Below are 21555 nucleotides of genomic sequence, written 5' to 3'. Positions count from 1 at the left end.
TGAAACAGAGATATGATCAAACCAGCATTTTGATCTGAAGCAAGGGCAAAGCCCACAAACACAGGCTCATTTCTGCACTCAGGCACGTTTACACACAGGAGGTGTGACTTTTCCTCTCTGTTCATACAGGAAAATTCTAAAATGGCCATAAACCATTTTGCCAAATCTTCCATGTCCCAATTTATTAGCTATTCAAGATTTTGTATGAACAGGCCATTGCTCACACAGGCACTTGGCTGTTGGTTGCCATCACAAGTAAATAAGATGCTCCAGCAGCGTCTGGGTGCCCAAATGGCTGGCCAGCTCTAGCCGTTCAAATTTGGCATTAGCAATGCCAAGACTAAAGGACTGTCTCACATTGCTGGTGATGTCTCCAGACCTCAGAAGTCTGCCAGCCTTAGCACCACAGTGTTTCCATCACGCTGTACCCAGGAGCTGTCAGTACTCTAATAATGTGATCCTCACAACCCCTGGAGCGCCGCGCGAAAGATGCTTGTTACAACACAGGGCTGTGAAGGCTTCGACCCTCAAGACATTTTGCGATACCTTCCTCCCGGTTGTGCAGCAGGGCTCTGCTGCTTGCCCAGAGGCGCGGGAAGAGGCTGTGGCAGAGCACACAACTGAGCTCGTCTCTCAGGATTTCGTGCGGATCAGATCAATAACTACTCTGCTCCGAAGTATTTATTCTGCAGGGAAGAGGATGAGAATAAAACATACCTTTAAGCCTTGTTAAAAACACATGCCATGAAGACAGCTGTCTTCTAAGGGTAAAAGCGTCTCCAGGGATGATCTCTGGGGAATGTCTCTGTAAGCAAAACACCCAGCAGGGAAAAGGCTTCTCGGGACCGTCTCTGTAGGTGAATGCTCTGCTAAGTGAAATGCCTCAGGAGAGCACATACCCGCGCAGCGCTCTGCCTACCTCTGCCTTTCCCCGAAAGCACTTCCCGTCCTTGCAGCTCTTAATAAGCCTGCTGTAGTCACAGAAAAGTCTGCACATAAGGCTTTCTTTTAGTTCATCTTTATTAAGTGAATAAGATCAGATTTTAAACTAGAAACACCTTTTTAGCTCACTCGGCTGTTCATCAGTAACAGCTCTGCGCCACCTGAGCTGTGCACAGAGCCTTGGCACTGCACGTGGCATGGGCCTTTGCTTGCAAACAAGCACGGTCAGCCACCCTTTACGTTTTTGTTAAGATCCAGGTTTAAATGCCACTGTCATTCAAATGGCAGTGCAGCGACGGCTGGATGAACCAGGCAGCCTTTGCCACGTGGTGACATGGTAGCAGGTGCGATAGGGAAAGAGAATGGGGATTTTAGGAGGCCTTGGCATAAAGAAGGCAAAGCACTACTGAATCAGGGACTGGGGGTGCACCCCTTGCACCGTGCCGGGGAAGGGGGGAGTCAGGGGCGGCAGCACCCCAGTAGCGCTGCAGGGTTTGGAGATGGGGCAGCGAGAGACCTGTGCAGCCTGCACAGCAGCCACAGCAAAGCATCCCTGTGCTGCTCAAAACAGATCAGCCCTGCTTTCTGCTGCTGTTGAGACTGCTGGAGGGGAAAATTAGATTTGCCTTTTGTTCAGCGAGCCTCACGGAAAGCCTCAGCTCAGCGGCTGGTTGAAAAGCAGAACCCGCTCATGGTGCATGCACTTGGGTATTGGCTCAGTTGAGAGGGACCCTAAGAGTTGTACCTTCTCCTCCTGTCTCAGATGGCTCTGATAGCTCATGCTGGGGTAGAGGCGCTGCATCCCTGCCACAGAGACATCAGCCTCCATCGGCAGCTATCCCTGCTGCCCTGCTCATGGTGGAGAAAGCTATACTTTTAAATGATGGCGGAGATCCTTGGGATCCATCCTTTGCTAAACCAGGCTCAAGACCCACGGTGCATGTGTGCACTTCCTTGGCTGACTGTGGATGCCTCCAGGATACACCCTGCCCTTGTCGCATTTTCATCCCACCAGAGAATGTCATGCCAAATCCTGATGACATGCAGCTAAAGAAGGGGTCAGATGGCCTCCTCCTTTCCTCACATTAACTTTACTGTGTTCTCGCTGATCACCTCAAAGGCAGCTCCTGTAACATTTTCTGTCTAAAAGGCACTGATGCTGGAGCAGTATTTAAATTTATGTTCCCATAAAATACTTTTTCCATAAAACATTTTTTTCATAAGCCGTGGGACAGATTGGAATCTGACAGGTTCAGCTGTCATTGGATGAAGGGAAGAGCAGAAGCGACAAGAAATTTTTAGGAGAACTATATTAAACTCTGTGTAGGATTCCAATTTAGTAGTAAGAGCAAAGTGAAATTTGAGCTGATATTTCATTATCCTGTTTGCAGTACACTCTAATAACATCTCCATTCATAAAACAGTTCAGCTCCTGTCCTTTAGTGTTGATCTATTTGTTTTGCTCTAGAGCAGTTTTCAACATGCAATGGATTTGCCTTCCTGCATACTTGTGTGTATAAGAAAGGGACAACGCCTTTCCGGGCTGCCAGCCTTGTATTTGTGTGTTGGACCCTGAGAATGATCATCTCAATGGTGCGTTATTTCATACAGGTGTCCCTCTGCAGATCTCTTTGCCAACACTTGGTCAGCTGTGTTTCTTTTCCCATCTTCTGGACTAGTAGAGGCCAATGTGAGCAGATAGGCAACGAAAAGAGAGAAAATACAAAAGGCTGGGCTAGGAAAGGGCGGGGGCCGGGGAGGGAAGCTCATTTTCTGTTTCCACCTGAGCAGGTCCCAGTGACCCATTACAAGTGCGTGACTTGCCTGGTTTTGCAGAAATCACGGTATGCAGTCTCACCGGAGGGTTGCAACGCCTCTCCCGCTAAGCCTCGCTTGAACTAGAAATCCTTTGTTCTCTTCGTCTCTGCCCTCACTCGCAGAGTCAGGCTGTACAGCCAGCACCCAGGCAACTGCGGAGCATCTGCCTGCGCACAGTGAGGGGTGAGCTTCCAGCCCATCTCAAGCAGAGGTGCGATGTTCTCATTGCACTCATTCCTGAAAAAATTTCATCCCTTCTCATTGGAAATTATAATAATGGACCTCACTCTTTACTGATATTTTCTTAGCACCTCTGCAAGGTGAATGCAAGGTGCTATCAAATCCCAAGGGTATCATTTTAACCCTGCTTTCTAGTGGCATAATAGATAAATCACCCTTTACAGTGAGTTCAGCCTGATTTGCCTCCCTTCTCTATCCCTTTCCTATCAGACATTGCAGCATCTCAACCGCCTTCCCTGTCTCCTAGCTCCTGCAAGACATGCAGCTACTTCTAGACAGCCTCTTTCTACACCATAGTTAAGTTACTAGGCAGCTGAGATAAAAGGTTCCCACCTTCATAAATAATCAATGTGGGCCAAATGGCTCGTGCTTGCTCAACAAAATCATGCACTAGAAACAGAAATGGAAGAGACAAACACTAATGCTGCGAGGAAATTAACTATCTAATACCAATAAAGGTGGAAAGGAGATTCGAATGACAGAGAAGCAAGAGAATAAGAGCAGAAAACAAGGCAGCTGAGCACCCATCAAACACTTCCCTATGTAGCTACACTTCTTTTATCTGTTCATAATGTGTCTGGAGACTGGCTTCACTTTTACCTAATTTGCTCACTACAAAAAAATTATTAGAACGACCTGCTACCTGCCAGCATGCTCCGGCCCCTGGGTGAGACTCAGCCTCTGTGTTCAGCCCCGCTCAGCAGGGTCCCACTGCGCCATGCCTCTGACAGCATTAGAGGGGCCAGCAAGCCCAGCGTTGGGGGTCCCACTGCAGGCACAGGGTGTGCACAGAGCAATCACAGCCCAGGTAGCGCTTCTCAAGGGCTGCTTCTCCTGTACAAAGGGCAGCTCAGCTAAACAGGCCTCTCCACCGAATTAAATTTCTAGGGCAAGATTGCCATTGTGGGACAGCATGACTTCAAGGCTCCAGAGCAGGTGCCTACACATACCTGTCCTTTGTGGCACCTGTCAAGCAGAGTCCCATCGCTATATGACACGGCTGAATCCCTCCTGTTTGATAGGTTCTACATATAGCAACTCTGACATTGGAGAGGAGCTCACTAACCAGCACAGCAGACTCATTGGTGTCAGTATATCAATGCTGATTTTCACCACGTGGGTATCTGGCCCTTAAAGTAGGCATCTGTGCCTGGAACCAAAATGGCACAGTAATCGCAATAATCTTTTCAGGTGACAGAGCTGTTGGGTAAGCACAAGCAGAGCCATCATGCTGTCTCTCTTGGGGTTATTCATAGGCATTGGTAATGAGCATATATGAAAAATACCCCAAACCGCTCATACCTGATTTGCCACCAGGTAACCTCTCACACCAAGCTGGTGCCATCCTTTTGAAGTGAGGCTAAACCCAGTGCAACGAGGCAGGCACACTTAGCTCAGGAGGTATCAACAAGGACTTTAGGCAGGTACTAGTCTGCCTCTGGTAGGAATCCCTACTGTTTGTAAACATTGGACAGAAACTGCTATCACAGCAAGAGTCCCAGCAGGGTCCCATGCTGTAGGTTTCCCGCTGCCTAAATTACTGTATTGCTTCCACTGGCTGAACACACAGACCCAGTCCTAAGTGTTGAGTGTTGTTCCTCTGTCATGGGTGGCCCTGGCGTGGGCACCCGGTGCAGAAGGATGCACAGGGTGGTGCACAGGCTCCCTCCCCATGATATGTGCCTCTTAGCACAAGGTTATGTCTCTTAGGGCAAGAGCGCACAAGGCTAAAAAAACAACCACATGTCACAGAGACAGAGCAGGAGAACGCAATGGCATTGCCAGTGTTTCAGAGACGGACAGGGACAGAGTTCAGCAATTAATTCATTAAGTGAAATTGCCCAGCCAGCTGAGGAAGGGGACTATTCCCTCTGGTATACAAGCAAAAACCATTTTATGCAGCCGCTGTCCTTGTGCCCCAAGGGAAAACCTCCCTGACCCTAACCGTGATCAGGTCATCCTGGTTTCTCAGACTGTTCCATGATGCTGACCACAACATCAGCTTTTGGCCATGGGAGTAATGATAACTTCCTACTCCTGTTCATCTTCGTTGCAGACAGGAATTGTTTGTTGCAGATACGAATTTTAGAAGGTGGGAGGGAGGATAGCATCAAAGCAAATTCACCCTCCTGCTCTGAATAAATGTTTTATCAGCTCTAGCATTTATCTAAAAGCAAGGGGGAATCACTACAGGGCAGGGAGGGAGAGCTCTGAGGGTACAGACAGTGACCAAGGGAGTGTGCGGGAGCACTGGATTCCTTGGGAGATTTCATTGTTTCATTGCTACCGAATTAATCCCCTGAGCTTCTCATTGCGATTTTGTCTCATTCAGTGCCTTTTGAAATGAGTTGCCATTTGTCTGTCTGGTGCTAATTTTCCCTCATTTGCCGCATCGAAGCCATCATTAGAGGCACAAAGTGCCTCCATTGTCTTTTTTCCCCTTTCTTCAGTCACTCTCCTTAGTGCCTTGTAGTTTGTTAACTCTGCTATCACTCAGTTGCAATCAGCTCTTGTTGGTCTGATCTGGCTGCCTCAGGATGCCCTATCCCTCCACTGCCCAAAGACACATCGCTGCCTGGGGTAGCTGCCTGGGGCAGGGGGCCAGGGAGGTGCTTTAGAGCCGTTGCAAACCTTTATTTGCAAGTGTTACAGCCTCTTCCCAGAGATGTTTGGTCTCTTTCCTTATTTCCATTTCAATTAGCTAACAGGGGTAACAAGAGCAGAGCAGGAAGGCTTTGGACAGCATTGCAAATGCCCTCAGAGCTTGTGATCCTTGCCCCCATGCTGATTCAGGGTTTGCTTGGACCCAGGAGCTGGCTCTCAGCTGCTGGCTCCTTACAAAGAGGCGCTCAGTTGTGCCCCCGGGAAGTAAATCCTTCTCTGCAGCCATCAGCACAAATCCCTGTCTTCTCTGCAGCCCTCGGGTCCCCAAGAGGTGTGAGTCCCTAGAGAGATGCCCCCCCTACATCATCCTCAAGGAGACAGCAGCCCAAGGCCACACTTGCACACCCATCCCTTCCGCAGCCACTTGCTGCCAGAACACTTGGCAGTAAAAGGCCTGACTGGGCTCAGGCATATGATCACATTTCTGTCCTGCTAACAGAGCACGCAGTATGGCTCATATTGATGGGTACGAGGGCCGTGTCAGCTGGAACCCCATCCTGCAGCGTAGGAGGCTTGCCCTGATGCCTGCCAGCAGCTCTGCTGTGCCAACTGCTGCCACGGAAAAACCTTGCAGAAGAGCAATGCACCGCTACCAGCAAGAGGAACTTGCTTCAAGAGCATGGCACTGTGTTCATCCCCACTGTGTGCCATGGATGGAAACAGCAGCACTGCTCCCTGCTCTGCCTTGGCTGCAATGAGAGAGGCTGCACATCGTGTTGGGTTACCAGAGGTGCAGCTGGGGCTATCACTAGCACTTCAGCAATGAACCTCTGGACATCTTAGTTTCTGTGCCATGGAGAAGAGCTTTGATCAGTGACAGGAGGCTGTGCTGAAGGCGTGCAAGGCTCTGTGGTGGAAGGAAGACCTCAGACTGGGTAAAGTAACATTCATGGAAAGATATAGTGAGCCCACCCCTTCCTTCACAAGACAGACAACCAGCACACAAGTACTGGTGCTGGGAAGGGGTTGTCTTGGCTCTGCTAAGAAAACCAGTAAAGTCAGCAGCCAGTGAGATGATGTGGGAGAGGTTCTCCATGGCCAGAGAAGTTCTCAGGCCACTCTACAAATGGGTGATGGACCCACAGGCAGGCACAGCAGCCTTTATTTGAGCAGGCTTCCCAAACCACATTGCAGAGAGGATGCATAGTCTTATCTCAAGCTTGCCATCAGCTCATGGGGGCTCTAGCTGAATGCACAGTGCTTGTTTTTTGCCAACTGAAGCCACTTTAAATGAGCAGTATGTCCCTGAGGCAGAGTTCCTCCAGTAATGATGGTTGTGCCACCCTTATATCCGGAGACCCAGCTGCCTCCTTGTGTGACCTGGCTTATGCTGTTACTTGCTGCAGGCTCTGGCACCTCTAGGAGCTCTTCGTGTGCTGCCTGCTGGATGGCAGTGGAAGGGTGCTAGCTGCCAGACAGCCAGGTGAAGGCAGAGATCCCACCATCGGTCTCAAAGAGGACCTCCTGCTTCTCTGCCAGGATCCCCGGTGGTTCCTCTGCCCCTGCATGACACTGAGAGAATGAGGGTTTGGAGATGGCATATGGCTGGGTGGGAGGGGATGGGAGAAGCCCAGCTGGAGTCAGAGCTTCTCCCTGTGGCCGTTTCAGCTTGCTCACTTGCCATGTGTTCACTGGCCCAAGGAATGGGGAGGGAGGGGGTGGCAGGAGTACCCCTGCAGACTCTTTGGTTCAAGATCCTTGCTTTCTGTGCTGCCATATCCCTTGGCCTGAAAGCAAAATAACTTCTCTTATAATGGTGGGGATTAGACCATTATTCCCCATGAAAATTTTGATGCTAGACAAAGCATTCAGTGCTGGGAGGGGAACCCAACAGAACAACAGGGCAAAAATAAAACCTGACTCAATTCAGGCATCTACAAGAAGTAAGCCTGCACGACTATTAGAGCTACACGTGATCATGTAGGGCTGAATGTGGGGCCAGGACTGGAAGCCAGGTGCACTGTGAGGGGCTGAAGCTCTGCTGGATTCCTGCACTCGTGTCAAGTGCCTTGTGCATTCCCACTGACCCTCTCTCTGGGTGGCATCCTTGAGGGGCTCAGGCCCTGGAGTGATTTCTCCGGCTGGGAGGACTGGGTTGCAAAATGGCTTGCAAGCTAAAGAAGCAGTCTTGGAGGCTGGGCTCCAAGAGATTGAAAACCCAGATCCATGTGTTGAGCTGGCAGAAGAAGGTGGGACTGTCTACTTCTACCAATAACTTCCACAAACTCTCCCATTGCCAGTACTGCAGCCTGTCGCCACAGGCATCAGGGGACTGCAACCCTCAAGTCCCAGGCACAGAGCTGGATAAAAAAATCAGCAGCCAAGGAAAGAGCAACAGCAGATCAATGCAAAGGTGTGATTTCCAAACCAAGCCTAAAGGGTGCCTTGCTGCCCTCCGGCCCTCTAACAATTTTGGAGCAGCTCTCATCTGGCAGAGTGGTGTTATTCCTGCTCAGTGTTTTGCATTTTAGTTGTAATATTTTAAAAAAACTAAAATCAGATTTATCACCAAGGTTATTGGAATGTATGGCCACTCTATTCTGCATTTCAATTAACACCTTCCTCTCTGTGAAAAATGGTTCAAACATTCATTCTAGCTTCCTGGTCATTGCACCATTTTTAAGCTAAACTGGAAAGACAGCGCTTTTGAAGAGGTAAATATTCTACAAACCATATACCATGAAGTATTAATCACCAGAAAGCATTGTGTAAAGCTCATACTCTCCAGTGTGTTCCCAAGTTTTTACAGACACCACACCTGCCGTGTGTGGACATAGTTCGTAACACAGACAAGGCATTAGGTACAGGTATCTCTCTGGAAGCAAGTCATTGCAATTTCCAGCTCTCATAGGTATCCCGTGTCACAGCCACTCCAAGATGCCCTTGTGCTTCTGGGACGCTTGGGTCTGAATTTTGTGATAAGTTGAGACATTTGCATCCTGATTTATAACCCAGCCTGAAGTGTCACATTTTGAGAAATCTTATGAAAAAAATCTCTATTTCACATCCCAAGCATCAAAATATGGTGTGTCTAAGACAAATACGCTGCCTTGGGATTCCAGCTGCTGATAGGCACAAGTGACAAGTCCTGCCAATCTTAAGAGTGCCAACCAGTGCACAGTTGTGGCAAATCTGATCAGGTGTTTTACCCATCGTAGTTTATCTCTCTAAACTCAGGTCTTTGCCTGTTCTGACAACGCCTGCTTTCGATAGCAAGAGCCAGTCTTGGCTGAATTGCAAGATAGTTTTATGGACGCACATTTTCCTGTGGCCTTTGAGCACCATAAACCTTAAACAACTCATTTCCAAATGCAATTTAGCCATGTTTGAACATAGTTCTCCAGTGAGAAAAGATGAACACCGTCCCCAGAACATCTCATCACTTTTTTTACTCTTCTGGAAGTTTTGAGTTATGGTAAGTGCCAAGAATTTAGATCATCATTTACCGGTAGGTCTGCATCACTGCTAATAATTTCCTATGTACCTTTTCCAGTGAGAATGGGGTACATCTAATAACTGCTGTTACAGATACAGAAAGCTCTTTGTGGTAGTAAACACAGTAATTAATGCTAATGAGTCTGCTGTTAGCAAGTAATACTATTGGTGTTATGCTCACGCCTCACCAAATGCAAAGCTTCAGTTTGTTAAGCAGATGCCAGTGTTAACAGCCAAATTCTCTTCCCATGGATAAGTTAGTGTTAGTTAAATGTACCATTAAAAATAACCATTTAAAATGTTAATGAAAAGAGATGTTGTGCTTGCCAGGGTTTTGCTTGTCTTTTTAGTCTCAGCTTTAAGGAGGTGGAGGTGAAAAGGCGCAGACAGCTTTTCCAGGTGTATTCAGAGCAGACATTGCGGTGGAGCCCTGGTAGCACTGGTGACATCCATGTACAGCACCAGAAGCGTGGCTTGTTTCCACCTCAGTGACCGGCCAATAAAGCTCAGTACCGACCTTCACATCTGTACAGCACACCGATACCCCAGCCTGGGGCTCCTCCACCAGCTCCGCCTGTGGCCCCCCCATCCCCGCAACCCCCCGGCTCTCCCAGCACCATGGAAGAGAACGATGGTGACAGAGGAGGGTTCATAACCCATTGCTTCTTCTCGGTCTCGAATAGCAAAGGCGTGGTAAGCGCTAACCACGTTCATGTTCACAGTCCTGCTTATGTCTAGTGCTTACTGACGTACCTCTGCTTAGCACGCCGTTTATGCTGAGTTGCTGACAGCAGGTTTTACTTAATTTCATGCAATTTAAGAAACAAGTCTGTACTCTACTGAAAACCAGGCTTTCATTGTCCTATGTGTTATGTTCCAGGAACAAAATTAGATAAACCTTTTCATAGAATATACCCCTGTTTTGTACATAGGTCTCAAGTCTCTGCCCCAGCGAACTGTAAATAGGAGAAGGTGGCAGGTGAAACAGAGGCAGTGAAGGCACCACACAGAGGCTGGGCAGAGCAGACCCAGAAATAAGAAGCCCTGGTTTTTCACGCTCCAGCAGCGCATGAGGATGAGACCACCTTGCCCTCAGAGCTGCAGCCAGGCTCTCCCACAGTGCGAGCTGAGCCCAGCCACGTGCAGCCTTGTGCTGCTGCTCCAAGCCCCAGGCCCTCTCTGTTCTCCTGTTTCCCCTCTCTGCCCTCAACATAAAACCTGACTTGTCCAGTGCTGTGTCCTGCTCCGTTTTCTTGGCCAGCATTTCCTGCCTCCCTTCCCACTAACCTCCTCCTCCGTCTCTGCCGTCGTGCTCTGTCCTTTGGTGCTCCTCTCCCGTGCTCACCTGTCCTCTCAGTCTCAGCCCATCCCTTCCATCTGCTTCCTTGCTCTTCCCTTCCTGGGAATGCAACCCTGATCCCGACCTGTACCTGCACACACACAATTATGCTATTTAATTTAAAAAAATGTGATTATTTGCAAGAGCTGAAGGCAAGCGCTGGCTGCAGACAGCCTCTGCACCCCACCTCTCCTCGTGGCATCCCTAATTCATGCCTATTTACAGCCAGCCTGCTACCTTCACCCCCAGGCCCTGCACCCCAGGGGCCAGTCTGCTAGGGGTGACCCGGCACCCTCAGCCCCAAGTGACTTGCCCCTGCCCTGCTTGCAGCCCTGCACCACCTTGCCCCGCCAAGGAAGGTGAGGGAAGGGCAGCCTGGCCCGCGTCCCCCGCGTAGGCTGGGAAGTCATCACTAGACACGCTCAGAAAGGAGACAAGCCAGGGTATGCAATGAAATGAGGGAAAATGAAGAAACATTACCTCCTTTTCAGGTTTATTTAATTTTTGTATTTTTTTGTATTTTTTTAAGATCACAGAAGAGCAGAGCATTCATACATGTAAAGAAACAGAAACGAGATAACAGAAGTTAAATACATTGAGAAAAGAAAAAATAAAAAGCTTTTTTTTTTTTTTTCCATCACTGGGTTTTGTTCATTCATTTGTTGGGTTGTTTTGGTTTTTTTTGATAGGTTCTTTTACACACACACTTGCGCTTTTAAAATTTTCTTTCACAGAGCTAGTTCCAAAAACAAACCAATGGCAAAAATTAAAATGGCCGTTTTCTCGTTTCGTTAAAGAGAAGTTCAGCTCATGTCTACAGTGCTGGGGAAAAATATATATAAAGATATAGATATATATATATATTTATATGTATATAACACTGTTAATGAGGAGAGTTCTAACCACCCCACCGTGTAGCAAGAAGAAGGGACTGGCCTTCATTCTCAAGGTCTAGAGGATGAAACTTGGCTCCAGCTGGGAAAGTTGAAAGATTTTGGGAGGTGACGGTGGCACCGCGGAGGCAGGTTCCTGCTCTTCGCCCCCACCTCCCTTTCCTGCCACACACGCGTGCTTCTGCACGCACAGGTGCAGGCACATGCACCCTTTCTCCTGGTTTCCTCAGGAGGTCACCACGTAGCTGCGTGGGCAGACAGAGCCATCGCCGGGAGCAAGCGGAGAAGCACATGTCTGGCCGCGTGTGTGGTGGAGGGCGGGGGAAAGGAGAGCACCTGTGTGGTAGCCATGAGGACTACTGTAGCACGTGTGCGGTAGAGGTCGCAGGGGTGTGCATGTGTGCCTGTGCGTGGCCAAAACGGGGAGCAAACGTCATAATTTCAGAGAAGGACAGCCCCACTTGGGAGATGCTCTCCTCACTGGCTGGCTCCTAGGTGGTCTTGCTCCTCATCTCCATCCGTGGCCCGTATGTTATGTACAGAAACATCCACATGCCTGTTCCTGGGGCACGGCTGGAGCCACGCGGTCTCACACTGCATCACTCACTGACGCCCATCGCAGCGTGGTGTGCACACCCCGGGGGGCCAGGAGGTGGGCGCCTGATGCACCGGGAACGCAGGCAGGGAAGGAAGGTCCTGCCCTACCTGGGAATGGCCCTTCTTGGATGCGATCTCTGCCCCTTCCCCAGCCGTGCTGCCCAAGGAGCCTTGCTGTACAGGCAGCCCTGCAGTGCAGGCAGCCGTGCCACCCGTGCTGCAGTCACGTGCACTGCCCGTTCCTCCTCCGCTGCCTGGGCACTTCTACAAGGCTTGCAGGGCAGGCTGAGTCACTGCGGCACCAGCTAGCCTGAGCCTGCAACAAGTGAAGGACCCTTTGCTTGCCACCTGTCTGGGCTAAGAGAGCTGCTCCTCTTTCCCAAGCCCTGCCTTGGCTGGTCTCCTTGCCTCACACGCATCACCCCAAGCCACAGAGATATAGAGGACCATACCAACATAGCCTCACCAAGCTGACTTCTGCTTTCCTGTTATGGTGAGTGAATCAACAAGCCAACACCACATATTGCCCTAATGGGAGCCAACCATCAAGCAAATTTGGGGGGGCTGTAGGAGCTGCCTGAACATTGTTCTAGCAAGTTACAAGAAGGAAAAGAGAAAGAGGTTTTAATGGTGTGACACAGCTCTTAGTCAGCAGGAGTCATGCAGTTAGAAAAAAAAAATCTTCTGGGCATCCCACTGGAAATGAAGCCACTCTAAAAGACTAGTGTTGAGAGGCCACGGTCTCCTTGCTGGTGAACCTGGGAGTTCTGCGCATGGATGATGGACAGCACCCATCCCTATCCTTTTCCACTGGAATCACATCTTGGAAATTATCATCCAGTTTTTCCATCACTTCCCTGCCTGAGGTTCTGCTCTTTCCATGGGATAGTTTGCTCCTGGCATTCCTAACTCAAGAAGTTTTGTGTACTCGAGTCAGAAGAGCAGTAAGATTGTGCACCATCAGAAGAGAGAGAGAGAGAACTGCTCACCCCCCTAGCATCTCCTCTGTAGGACTGTCTTGGTTAGCCATCCTCGGTTTCAGTTGCTACATCACATCAAGCACCATGATGATTTGGGCTGCGGGTCAGTGTGCTTGGAGGAGAGGAAGCAGAGCTGTGAGGGGGGTTGAGAGGAGAAGAGCTGTTTCCCTGTGCCCACAGGTTCCTCATCAGGGAGGGGCGAAGTGGCAAAGCACTGCACAAAGACTGGGCTGAAACATCACCTGGTGGCGGGGCTCTGAAGGACTCTAAGGTAGCTCCTCCGACTTCCCAGATCCTCTTCCCCAAATGCTCTTGAATCATCAGGACTTGCTGTTGCTCCCCCAAATTCCTTCCAGATGTGCAGCTTCCACTCAGCCTGGAGACCATGTGGCTATTGACGGTGACTTTGTCCATGCTGTGAGCGCGAACTTTCAAAATGGGGTTGCTCAGACAGGTGGCTTGGGGGCATGGTCTGGATGCACCTGGAGCTAAGGAGAGCTGGTGGGGCTTGGATATACTTTGACCAAAAGTGGGGCAAGGAGCGGTACACGAGAGATCTGCCCAAGCGGTGAACAGTCAGTGGCGTGAGAAAGGTGTGCAGACAAAGACTAACTCTCGACACAATGCATGTCACCAATGAAATCTTCGTGAATGGCACGTTAACATGCACTTGGTGCTAGCATGGGGCGACACAACTTCACTGGTGAAGAAAGCGGGAAGGGGGGAGGAGGGGAGTGCATCACTGAGGAACATACCCGCAAGCTGCGGGGCTGCAAACAAACAAAAATGAACACAACCGCCAAGATACAGGTATCGGCTGGAGCATCCCACATCACCCTTCCCAGCCGTTCAGAGACAGGTGTCTGCTTCGTTTTCCATCTGACCAGACACACGCTCCAAGCAGCACGCTACAGTCAGCATGGAGTTCCTGTGGCTCGGGATGGCTGCAATTCCCCTGTCCAGTTCCTTTCAGAAAGACTTGCCTTCACCCCTCCTCTCGGTCATCTGAAAAGGGTTAGAAATCTGCTAGCAAGTATGGGGCCATATATTAAATCCAAGTCTTTGATCCTCTGCTTGGACATTACCAGACATCTTCATGTAACTCTTGTAATATTTACAAACCAGTAGAAGAAATACATTTTTTTTCTTTTTTTTTTTTTTTCCATTTTGTTCATTTCTTTTTATAACACTAAATGTTAAATCTCCATCAATCAAACACAATTACACTGACAAGCTCAAGGAACTGGTGTCCATTCCAAACTCCCATCTGCCCCAGTCCCCAACCAGCTGAGAGCCAGCAGGAAGCGAGAGCGCAGCTTTTCGGGAGGGGCTGGGGAAGATAGCAACATGAAAGCGGAGTAGAGGCAAGGAGGAGAAACAGCTTCAGAGAAAAGGGCCTGAGACATGAGAAAACCCTTTGCAACATCTCTGTCAAAGGGCAGGGGGAAGAAGAAGAATGGGGAAAAGCGTTTGACCTTGCCTGTGTTGCCTATGTTCATCTGGGCTCTCCTCTCGACAGATGCTTTGAGCAATCCCTGCTTGAGTTCAGGAGAAACAGGGGGATATTCACAGCAACCTGTGAGGCACGTGGCAGCTTGCAGGATTAGCTTCTCGGAGTAAATCAAGCTCCAGCCTACCCACGACTCCCCCAGCCCTGCTAGGAACAGACATTGCCAGGAGCAGGGCTCCCAGCACTGCTGCAGGTAACAGGCATACTTGGTATTTGTGGCTTTTCTCAGACAGGTCTGCAAATAACTGGCTTTAACCATGTTTCACAGACATGCAATGGAGGCATAGATCTGCCCAGGTCCTGCGGGCAAGACCAGATCTCAGCACTGGGGTTGTGGCTGTTTCCTCTAGCTAATAGGCAGATGGCATCAAAAAAAACGGGTGTCCTGGGTTTAGTAATGTATTTCCCTTTAACCATGAGCCTCTGTGCCTTGACATCTAAAAAAAATAACCCCTCAAAACTCCTTCAAACCAAAAAAGATGTGAGACAATGAGGTGCTGGGGCTTGTGACCACCACCACACCACAGGGCTCTGATGTGTGTGAAGCGAGTGCCTAGGAGTGACCCCACAGCCACAAAAACACATGCAGAGGACAACACGCAGGACAGACCTTCCAATAGCAACCAGGCTGACATCAAAGAGAAGCCTCAGCCTAAAGAAAACGGTGGGCTTGACCCAGCCTTTGAGAACAGACTATGCCAGCATGTCCCTGCAGGGTCCCCACCTTCTTGCAACAAGCCTGCGACAATTAATCCAGGCGTAGGTACAGCCCCGAGAATGAGAAATGCCAGTGACGCGGTGTTTTCCCTCGTGCCAGTGTGCTGGAGAGGGTGGAGCTCCCAGCCCCAGCTTCTGGGACCAGCATCAGCTCGCAGCTGTACCAGGGGGATGAGGAGCCCTGTTGCAGCAGGAAATCTGGAGTTGTTACTAAGACACCGAATGACATGACCCTCGCGAGAGGTAGGCATGAGGACTGGGGTGTCTGAACGCTCTGAAGGATACAGGGCATTTTTTTTTCCTGGGCCATAGCATGCCGGTCTCCAAAGGAGATGCAGAAGTCCCATCAATGACCACCCTGTCTCGGAAGGGGGGAGCTGTCCCTGGATGCCTTCGGCGGATTTCAAGCACCAATTGCCCAGCTCTCCCACCTTGTGCCAAGGCACAAACACCCCCAGGTATGGCTTTGGGGCCTGGAGGAGCAGCGGGAACATAATTTACCACCATCCAAATCCACAGCAGGTCTATAGCAAGTCTGCCATCACCCAAAGTTCAGCCTCTCGTGTCTCTCTCTTTAATATTTCCTCGCTCATTCTGGCTGCCTGCGAGGAGCCCTTCACTGCCTGCTTAATTGCCTGTCTGCTGCTGCCCGAAACAGCTGAGCTCAGCAGAGAGGAGGCAGGCGCCGGCAGTGCCGCAGTGCAAGGTGAAAGCGCCGCACTGAGCGGCAGGGAGAGGCCTTGGCGGAGTGTGCCCCTGCCGTGCAAAGATGGGAACGGGCTCACAGACAGCACTTCCCACTTTCCTTCCCGGCAGGGGACCACCTGGTGGGTATCCCCTCCCGCACGCCGCAGGGCTGCAAGCCCAAGATGTTTCCCCCTTGCCTTCAAGAGTGTGCAAGCATGGCTGCCAAGTGTGCTGCCGCTGCACCAATTCACAGGGCAAAGACAGTAAAGCAAGCTTGCTGGTGCTTGAAAGCTCAGTGGTGCCAAGCACCTGTAAAACGCTGCACTGTCGCGGGATGGTCACTCAACTTGTGTGGGCAAATTCCTCCCTGCGCATCCCTCCCCCCCAAAAAACAAGTGGCTACCTGATAAACCCTGTGTTTTATCATCTTTGCAGCTGTGGATGCTAGGGCTTGTGACTGGCCAGGAAACACAGGAGTCTTCTCCCCACTGCCCCTGCCCGCATACATGCACCGCGGCCACTGGAGTGTACAACTGTTGGCTTCCCCTCTCCCACTGCTCGCTCCGGCTCCTGCAGCAGACCTGTTGCTGGCATGGCAATTTCCAGCCACCACCCAGCATTTTCTTAACCCTGTTTCTTACAGCCTTTTCTCTCCTGATCCTTCTCCTCACTCAGGAGCCACTGGAGAATCTCCTGGTGGCATCTCTGCATGTGATTCTGCCATGGGAAGGGTGATGGCAAGTGATAGCCCTCTCCAGCAAGACCAGCACCCTTCAGATGAGGAAAGAGAAGAGCAAGGGGAATTGTGCTGCCTACTTCTTCGCTGCACCACTTTAAGATCCTTCTTTATAAGCCCAGGATTTTGGACCTGACATTTGTTTTTCTTCTTACATTCACAGGTCCTGGACATTTTCTGACCCAATTTGTTTCAAATGTGGAATTTGCAAAGTGAGCTTTGTAGTAGCAGTGATGTACAATACACACACGCGCGCGCACACACACACACTCTCACCCTTACATAGCATACGTTGCCTTTTATAACAGGGAGGACAGTAAGAACAACAACAAAAAAGGGATATTGGCTCTATTTTTGCATGACTACCAAAATGGTTAGGAATGACCAGATTGTGGTTTTCATGTTGAGGCATCATTCCTACGCGCACGCTACACCTACAGGAATGGCTGCTTGGTGATGTCCAAGGTCTCATCACTCACATCCCACTGGCCCAGCCTCCCCTCCCCAGGAGGAACGGACGGCAGCACCCTGCACTCTGTAGTGCTGCAGGCCAGTCCTGCTTTCTTCTGCTTATTTGGCCAAAGGCACACATGTGCACACCCCCATGCGCATGTGCAAGCACTCGTGTAGCAAGGGCTGCTAGGCTGGTACTTGAAGGCTGAGAGCCAGACAGGTTGCAGGTGGGAGAGAAAAAAAGGCTAAACGAGGGTGCAGACTGACTCTTGCAAGCAAGGTGGCCAGGAGTCAAGCCAGTGAGGACGCCAGAGAGGGGACACTATGGGAACCTGTGTTGCAGCTGCCTCTCTCTCCTCACCCCTCTTCTCTGCCTGAGTGATCTCTCAGCATCTTGTCTCAGACTTACAAGGCAGGACATTATCTACAGCAGGATGAGCACATGTACACATGGACTGTTCCTTTTGCATGCTTAGAGAGAGCAAGAGAAAGAGAGAAAGAGAGAGAAGACGGAGCGAGAGCCCAACATACACGCATGCACGCAGGCACACAGGCATACACGGGAGAAAGACACCCGGTCAAATTAAGGGGGGAGAGGAAGAGGATTAAAAAAAAAAAAGAAAAGAAAAGAAAAGTATGTTTTCAGTAGAGTTGACACAGCTTTAGTTCAGGCCAGCGAGAGCAATGTTGCATGGAAGAGGGGATGGGAAAGAAGGTGTTTAGCAAGGGCTGGGTGCACAGGAGCGCAGGGCGAAGTGAAGAGAGGAAGGGGTTCTTCACAGGACACCAGTGTGCAGAGAGCTTCAGGTGACTTGCTCTGGTTTGTGTCTTTTTTTTTTTTCTTTTTCTTTTTTTTTTTGTTTTCAAAAGTATGAACTGGCTGAGCATCGGCTCACGAAAATGACCCAGGGCATCCAAAAAGTTAAGTGGCTATTGACACCGAAGCAAAGACCTCTTTCCACAAAAGAAAGAAAGAGGAGGAAGGAAGGTGAGGGAGCATGGAAAAGAGGAAGGAGGAGAGAAAAGAAAAGGGATCTTCTGTTCGATTGGCTTTGCGGGTTTTGTTGGATTGTTTACATTGCAGCATCCTCCGGCAACACGATCCTTGCTGGTGCCCCATTCTCTCCCTTGCTTTGTGTTGCCTCCTAGATGGTCAGTGACTTGACAGCCGGCTTGTCAGTTTTCGGATTAAATGTTGCTGAGTCTTCTTTGCTGTAAGTTTTCCTCTCCCCCCTCTTCGCTCCTGAACACACAAAAGTTGTGAAATAAACAGTCCTCTCTCTCTCCCCCCCCCTTTTCTCTCTCCCCTCTCTTCGCTCTGTCTCCTGTATAACGCATTTTGTTTTGTGTGTTGTTGTTGTTGTCGCCGTGTTGGTTTTTTTTTTAATTATTATTATTATTATTTTTTTAAATTCTGATTTGTATTAACATTTGCTGAGTAGGCAGAGCAGGGACGCTGCCAGCAGCCACAGTGGGATGGCCAAACTCATGGAGCCGTTGTCTACTCTCCCTGTGCCAGGTCCTGCAGGGTGCGAGAAGGGAGAGAAAAGAGGACAAGATTACACGCGGCTGGGCGAGACGTGGGTAACGCAGGAACACGGCGCTTTGCTCCAGGGCTGCTCCTGCGGCAGGGGGCCGGGGCTGCAGGGCACAGCCTCCTTCCCGCTTAGGTGAGACTCCGTCCAGCCCAACTGCAGGCTCCTGCCCGCCAGCTCCTCGGCATCCTCCCCTCCCACCCAACGCTCTGACAGCATGCAGCTCTTCCTAAGCAACACCCAGCCTGGAGAAACAGGGCCTGGAGCAAGCGGGACGGCTTGATCCCAGCTGCCAACCCCATCCCACCCCTCTGGCTGGGAGCCGCTGGCTGCCTGGTGCAGGGGCATGGTTCACACCTTCGCAGGGCACAGCCCCCAGCCACCGGCCCCGCACCTCCCCGCTCTGCCACCTTCCCGGCAGTGGCCCTGGGATGCCAGGGCTTGTTGTAATTCTGCGCGGTGGCCAGTGCCTGTCTGCAGCCAGACACGGGCTCCGCGGGGGCTGATTCATCACAGCGGTCCGATCAATAAAACATGGGCCCAACCAGCGGACGCCTACCCTCCCAGGGGCTGCGCCGCAATTATTTATTCTTTAATCGGGGTGGAGGAAGGCTTCGCTGTTGTGATTACAGCCCTGTGGCACAACACCTATGGGGTGAGGGTGCCAGGGAGGTTGATTTTTCATAAGGGTAGGAAATGAACTTGCAGGGGTGTGTGCGCGCATGCACGGGGGTCTGTCAGAGGGGGCAGGGAGGAGCGCTCTGCTGCAGCAACAAATAATGCAGCCTCGCTCCAGGAATATTAAGTGCTAACACTCCTGACATCTTCTCATTCATCCTCTCATTTATGGGTTTCCTTTTCTGGATGGCTTTAAAGGCAGTTGTGCTGTTTTAAATTCACCCTGCAATACCAAGCCTTGGCAGCTTTTTCTTTATAATGGGGCAGGGAGGGGTATATGGCTGTGGTTTCACAAATGCATGCTCATCATGCATACGTACGCATATGTGTATGCATATATGCAAATGTATGTATATGCACATATACACATGCATGTACATGTACACATATACGTATAAATACATGTATATGTACACATATATGTATATGCATATGTACATGTACACATACACATATACGTTTATGCGGTGTTTTACACAGAAGGGGTGCAGGAAGATGCTGAAGTGTGGAGATGGAAATGAGCCTATATGTTGGGACTGACCCTGGTGTGGAAGAAGACATGCTTACTACCAAGAAGAGCTATGTCTAATGGCAGGCGGGGAGCCAAGAAAAAAATAAAGCCCCCTGTTCAGGAGAGCCCCACGGGACCGAAGTGCAATTGCTCCCTCTCACAACCTGCAGAGTTTACCAGGCGAAGAGCCCCTCTCTGCTGGGTGGAGCACGGGTGCCACAGGCTTCCTCAGCAGCACGGTTGCTATTAAACTCTAGCTGGTGACTAAAAGGCAGCAAGAACCCAGAACCCCTGAAATTCTGTAGCACTTTCATTTATGTGATTTCTTGCTAATGTAGCCCGTCACTTACTAGATCAGCTGTTTCTGCCCCAATTCTCTTCTTTCATTATTAAGTATGTGCTGAATTGTGTGGAAAATTTATATTCCATCTATGGCTTCTTTTTTCAGTTATTCCCTGCTCGTCTTTTGTGGATTGTCACACAAATCCTACAACACTATTTTTTCATTCTTTGGGTGACAGGAACTTATTTTCCCTTCTGAGCTCAGGAACAAGTTCAAGTTCAGCTACTATGCTTACCTGACCTATGTGTCAGAGAAAGCATCTTCCATGGTCAAATGATTGGGAGGGAGGATGTTTGGGACTATTTGTGTCCTATGTTGGCAGTGAAAAAGTCCCAAAACATGACTTCTCTGGCCCAGCAAATAATCAAGAACACAACAGGTAGGATGTGTTGCCCACAAAAAGTTTTCAGCCATCACATTTTTACTATTTGGCTAAAATACTATTTGTCCAATACATACATGGACATATATGTAACACATACATGTGGCAACCAGCCCCCCACTTTTCTTGGGTACACATGCAATCAAAGCAAAGGCGTATGTACCTACGGAGGCATGCAATGCACACCTAGCACAGCAGAGGGATAAGTATGCTTGGCCTTGCCTGGGTATTGCTGCCTTCATATGTCTACGTGCATGGCTCTGGGGTTTGTGTGCTTGGTGGGAGGTAGGGGTAGGGTAGGGTATGGTCTGGTCTGGTCTGGTCTGGTATGGTATGGTATGGTATAGCATGGTAAAGAGATGAGCTTCTGCAATACCTAGGTATAAGGGATGACACACAAGGCATGACATGATGAAGGACTTGGCAGAGGGTCACACCAGCTTCTGCTCTGCTTGAGTTTGTGTGCGTAAGCTTGAGGATACCTGACAAGCCAAGACTCCCATCTCCATGGCTGAAAAATGGCATGAGTTACATGTCCTGTGTTTCCCTGCTAAGCTCCCTGCCTGTGCCAGTGAGGTGGTGGGGCTGTCCGCAGAAGCCCCTCCAGGTGCAGGCCTGATCATGCAGACCACCACATGCTCACACCAGCAGTTGTTTGCACCAACGGGCCGTATGTAGCCGTGAGGGTGCCGGGCAGTGCGTTAAGCTGACTGGGAGGCCTGGGAGCCGGTGTGGTTCAAAGCTGCTGCAGCCCCTGCACATAACCCTGGGGGCCACATGTACCCTGTGTGTCTTACAGCACAGCTAGCTAAAGCACCTGACACGTATGCTACATTGACTGTCACATGTATTGTAAAAATGCGGGAAGGTTATAGTTCAATCACAAATGTTGCAAACTTTGAGAATTTAGGCTTGGGGCAGGGGGACTAATTGCTCAAACTTAAAAAAAGAGTGAAAATGTTAGAAGAAAATAAACTATTCATCGTTGAATGAGATTTTGTGCAGGAAGTAGTATCTGTTTTCAATTTATCATTTTCAGTCTTCTTTCCTAGCCACACCTCGGTATTGCCATAGAATCATAGAATAGTTTGGGTT

General features: G+C 49.9%; 1 protein-coding gene across 5 annotated transcripts in view; it reads right to left on the bottom strand.

Annotated features, from left to right (window-relative positions):
• Positions 1-10918: 10918 nt before the first annotated feature.
• The window catches only part of LSAMP (limbic system associated membrane protein), a 1025433-nt gene continuing 1014796 nt past the window's right edge, over positions 10919-21555 (bottom strand). For all 5 annotated transcript variants that reach the window (XM_087757641.1, XM_087757639.1, XM_087757640.1 and 2 more), the window contains one exon: positions 10919-18533. In XM_087757641.1, the coding sequence (XP_087613767.1) occupies positions 18436-18533 (98 nt within the window). In that variant the 3' untranslated portion in view covers positions 10919-18435. The remainder of the gene's footprint in view (positions 18534-21555) is intronic.

The sequence above is a fragment of the Nipponia nippon genome, unplaced genomic scaffold (assembly GCF_047370975.1).
Source record: "Nipponia nippon isolate SJK-2023a ecotype South Korea unplaced genomic scaffold, ASM4737097v1 scaffold_2, whole genome shotgun sequence".
NCBI lineage: Eukaryota > Metazoa > Chordata > Aves > Pelecaniformes > Threskiornithidae > Nipponia > Nipponia nippon.
The sequence above is the reverse complement of the archived record's forward strand: the minus strand, read 5'-3'. Positions and strand labels throughout refer to the sequence as shown.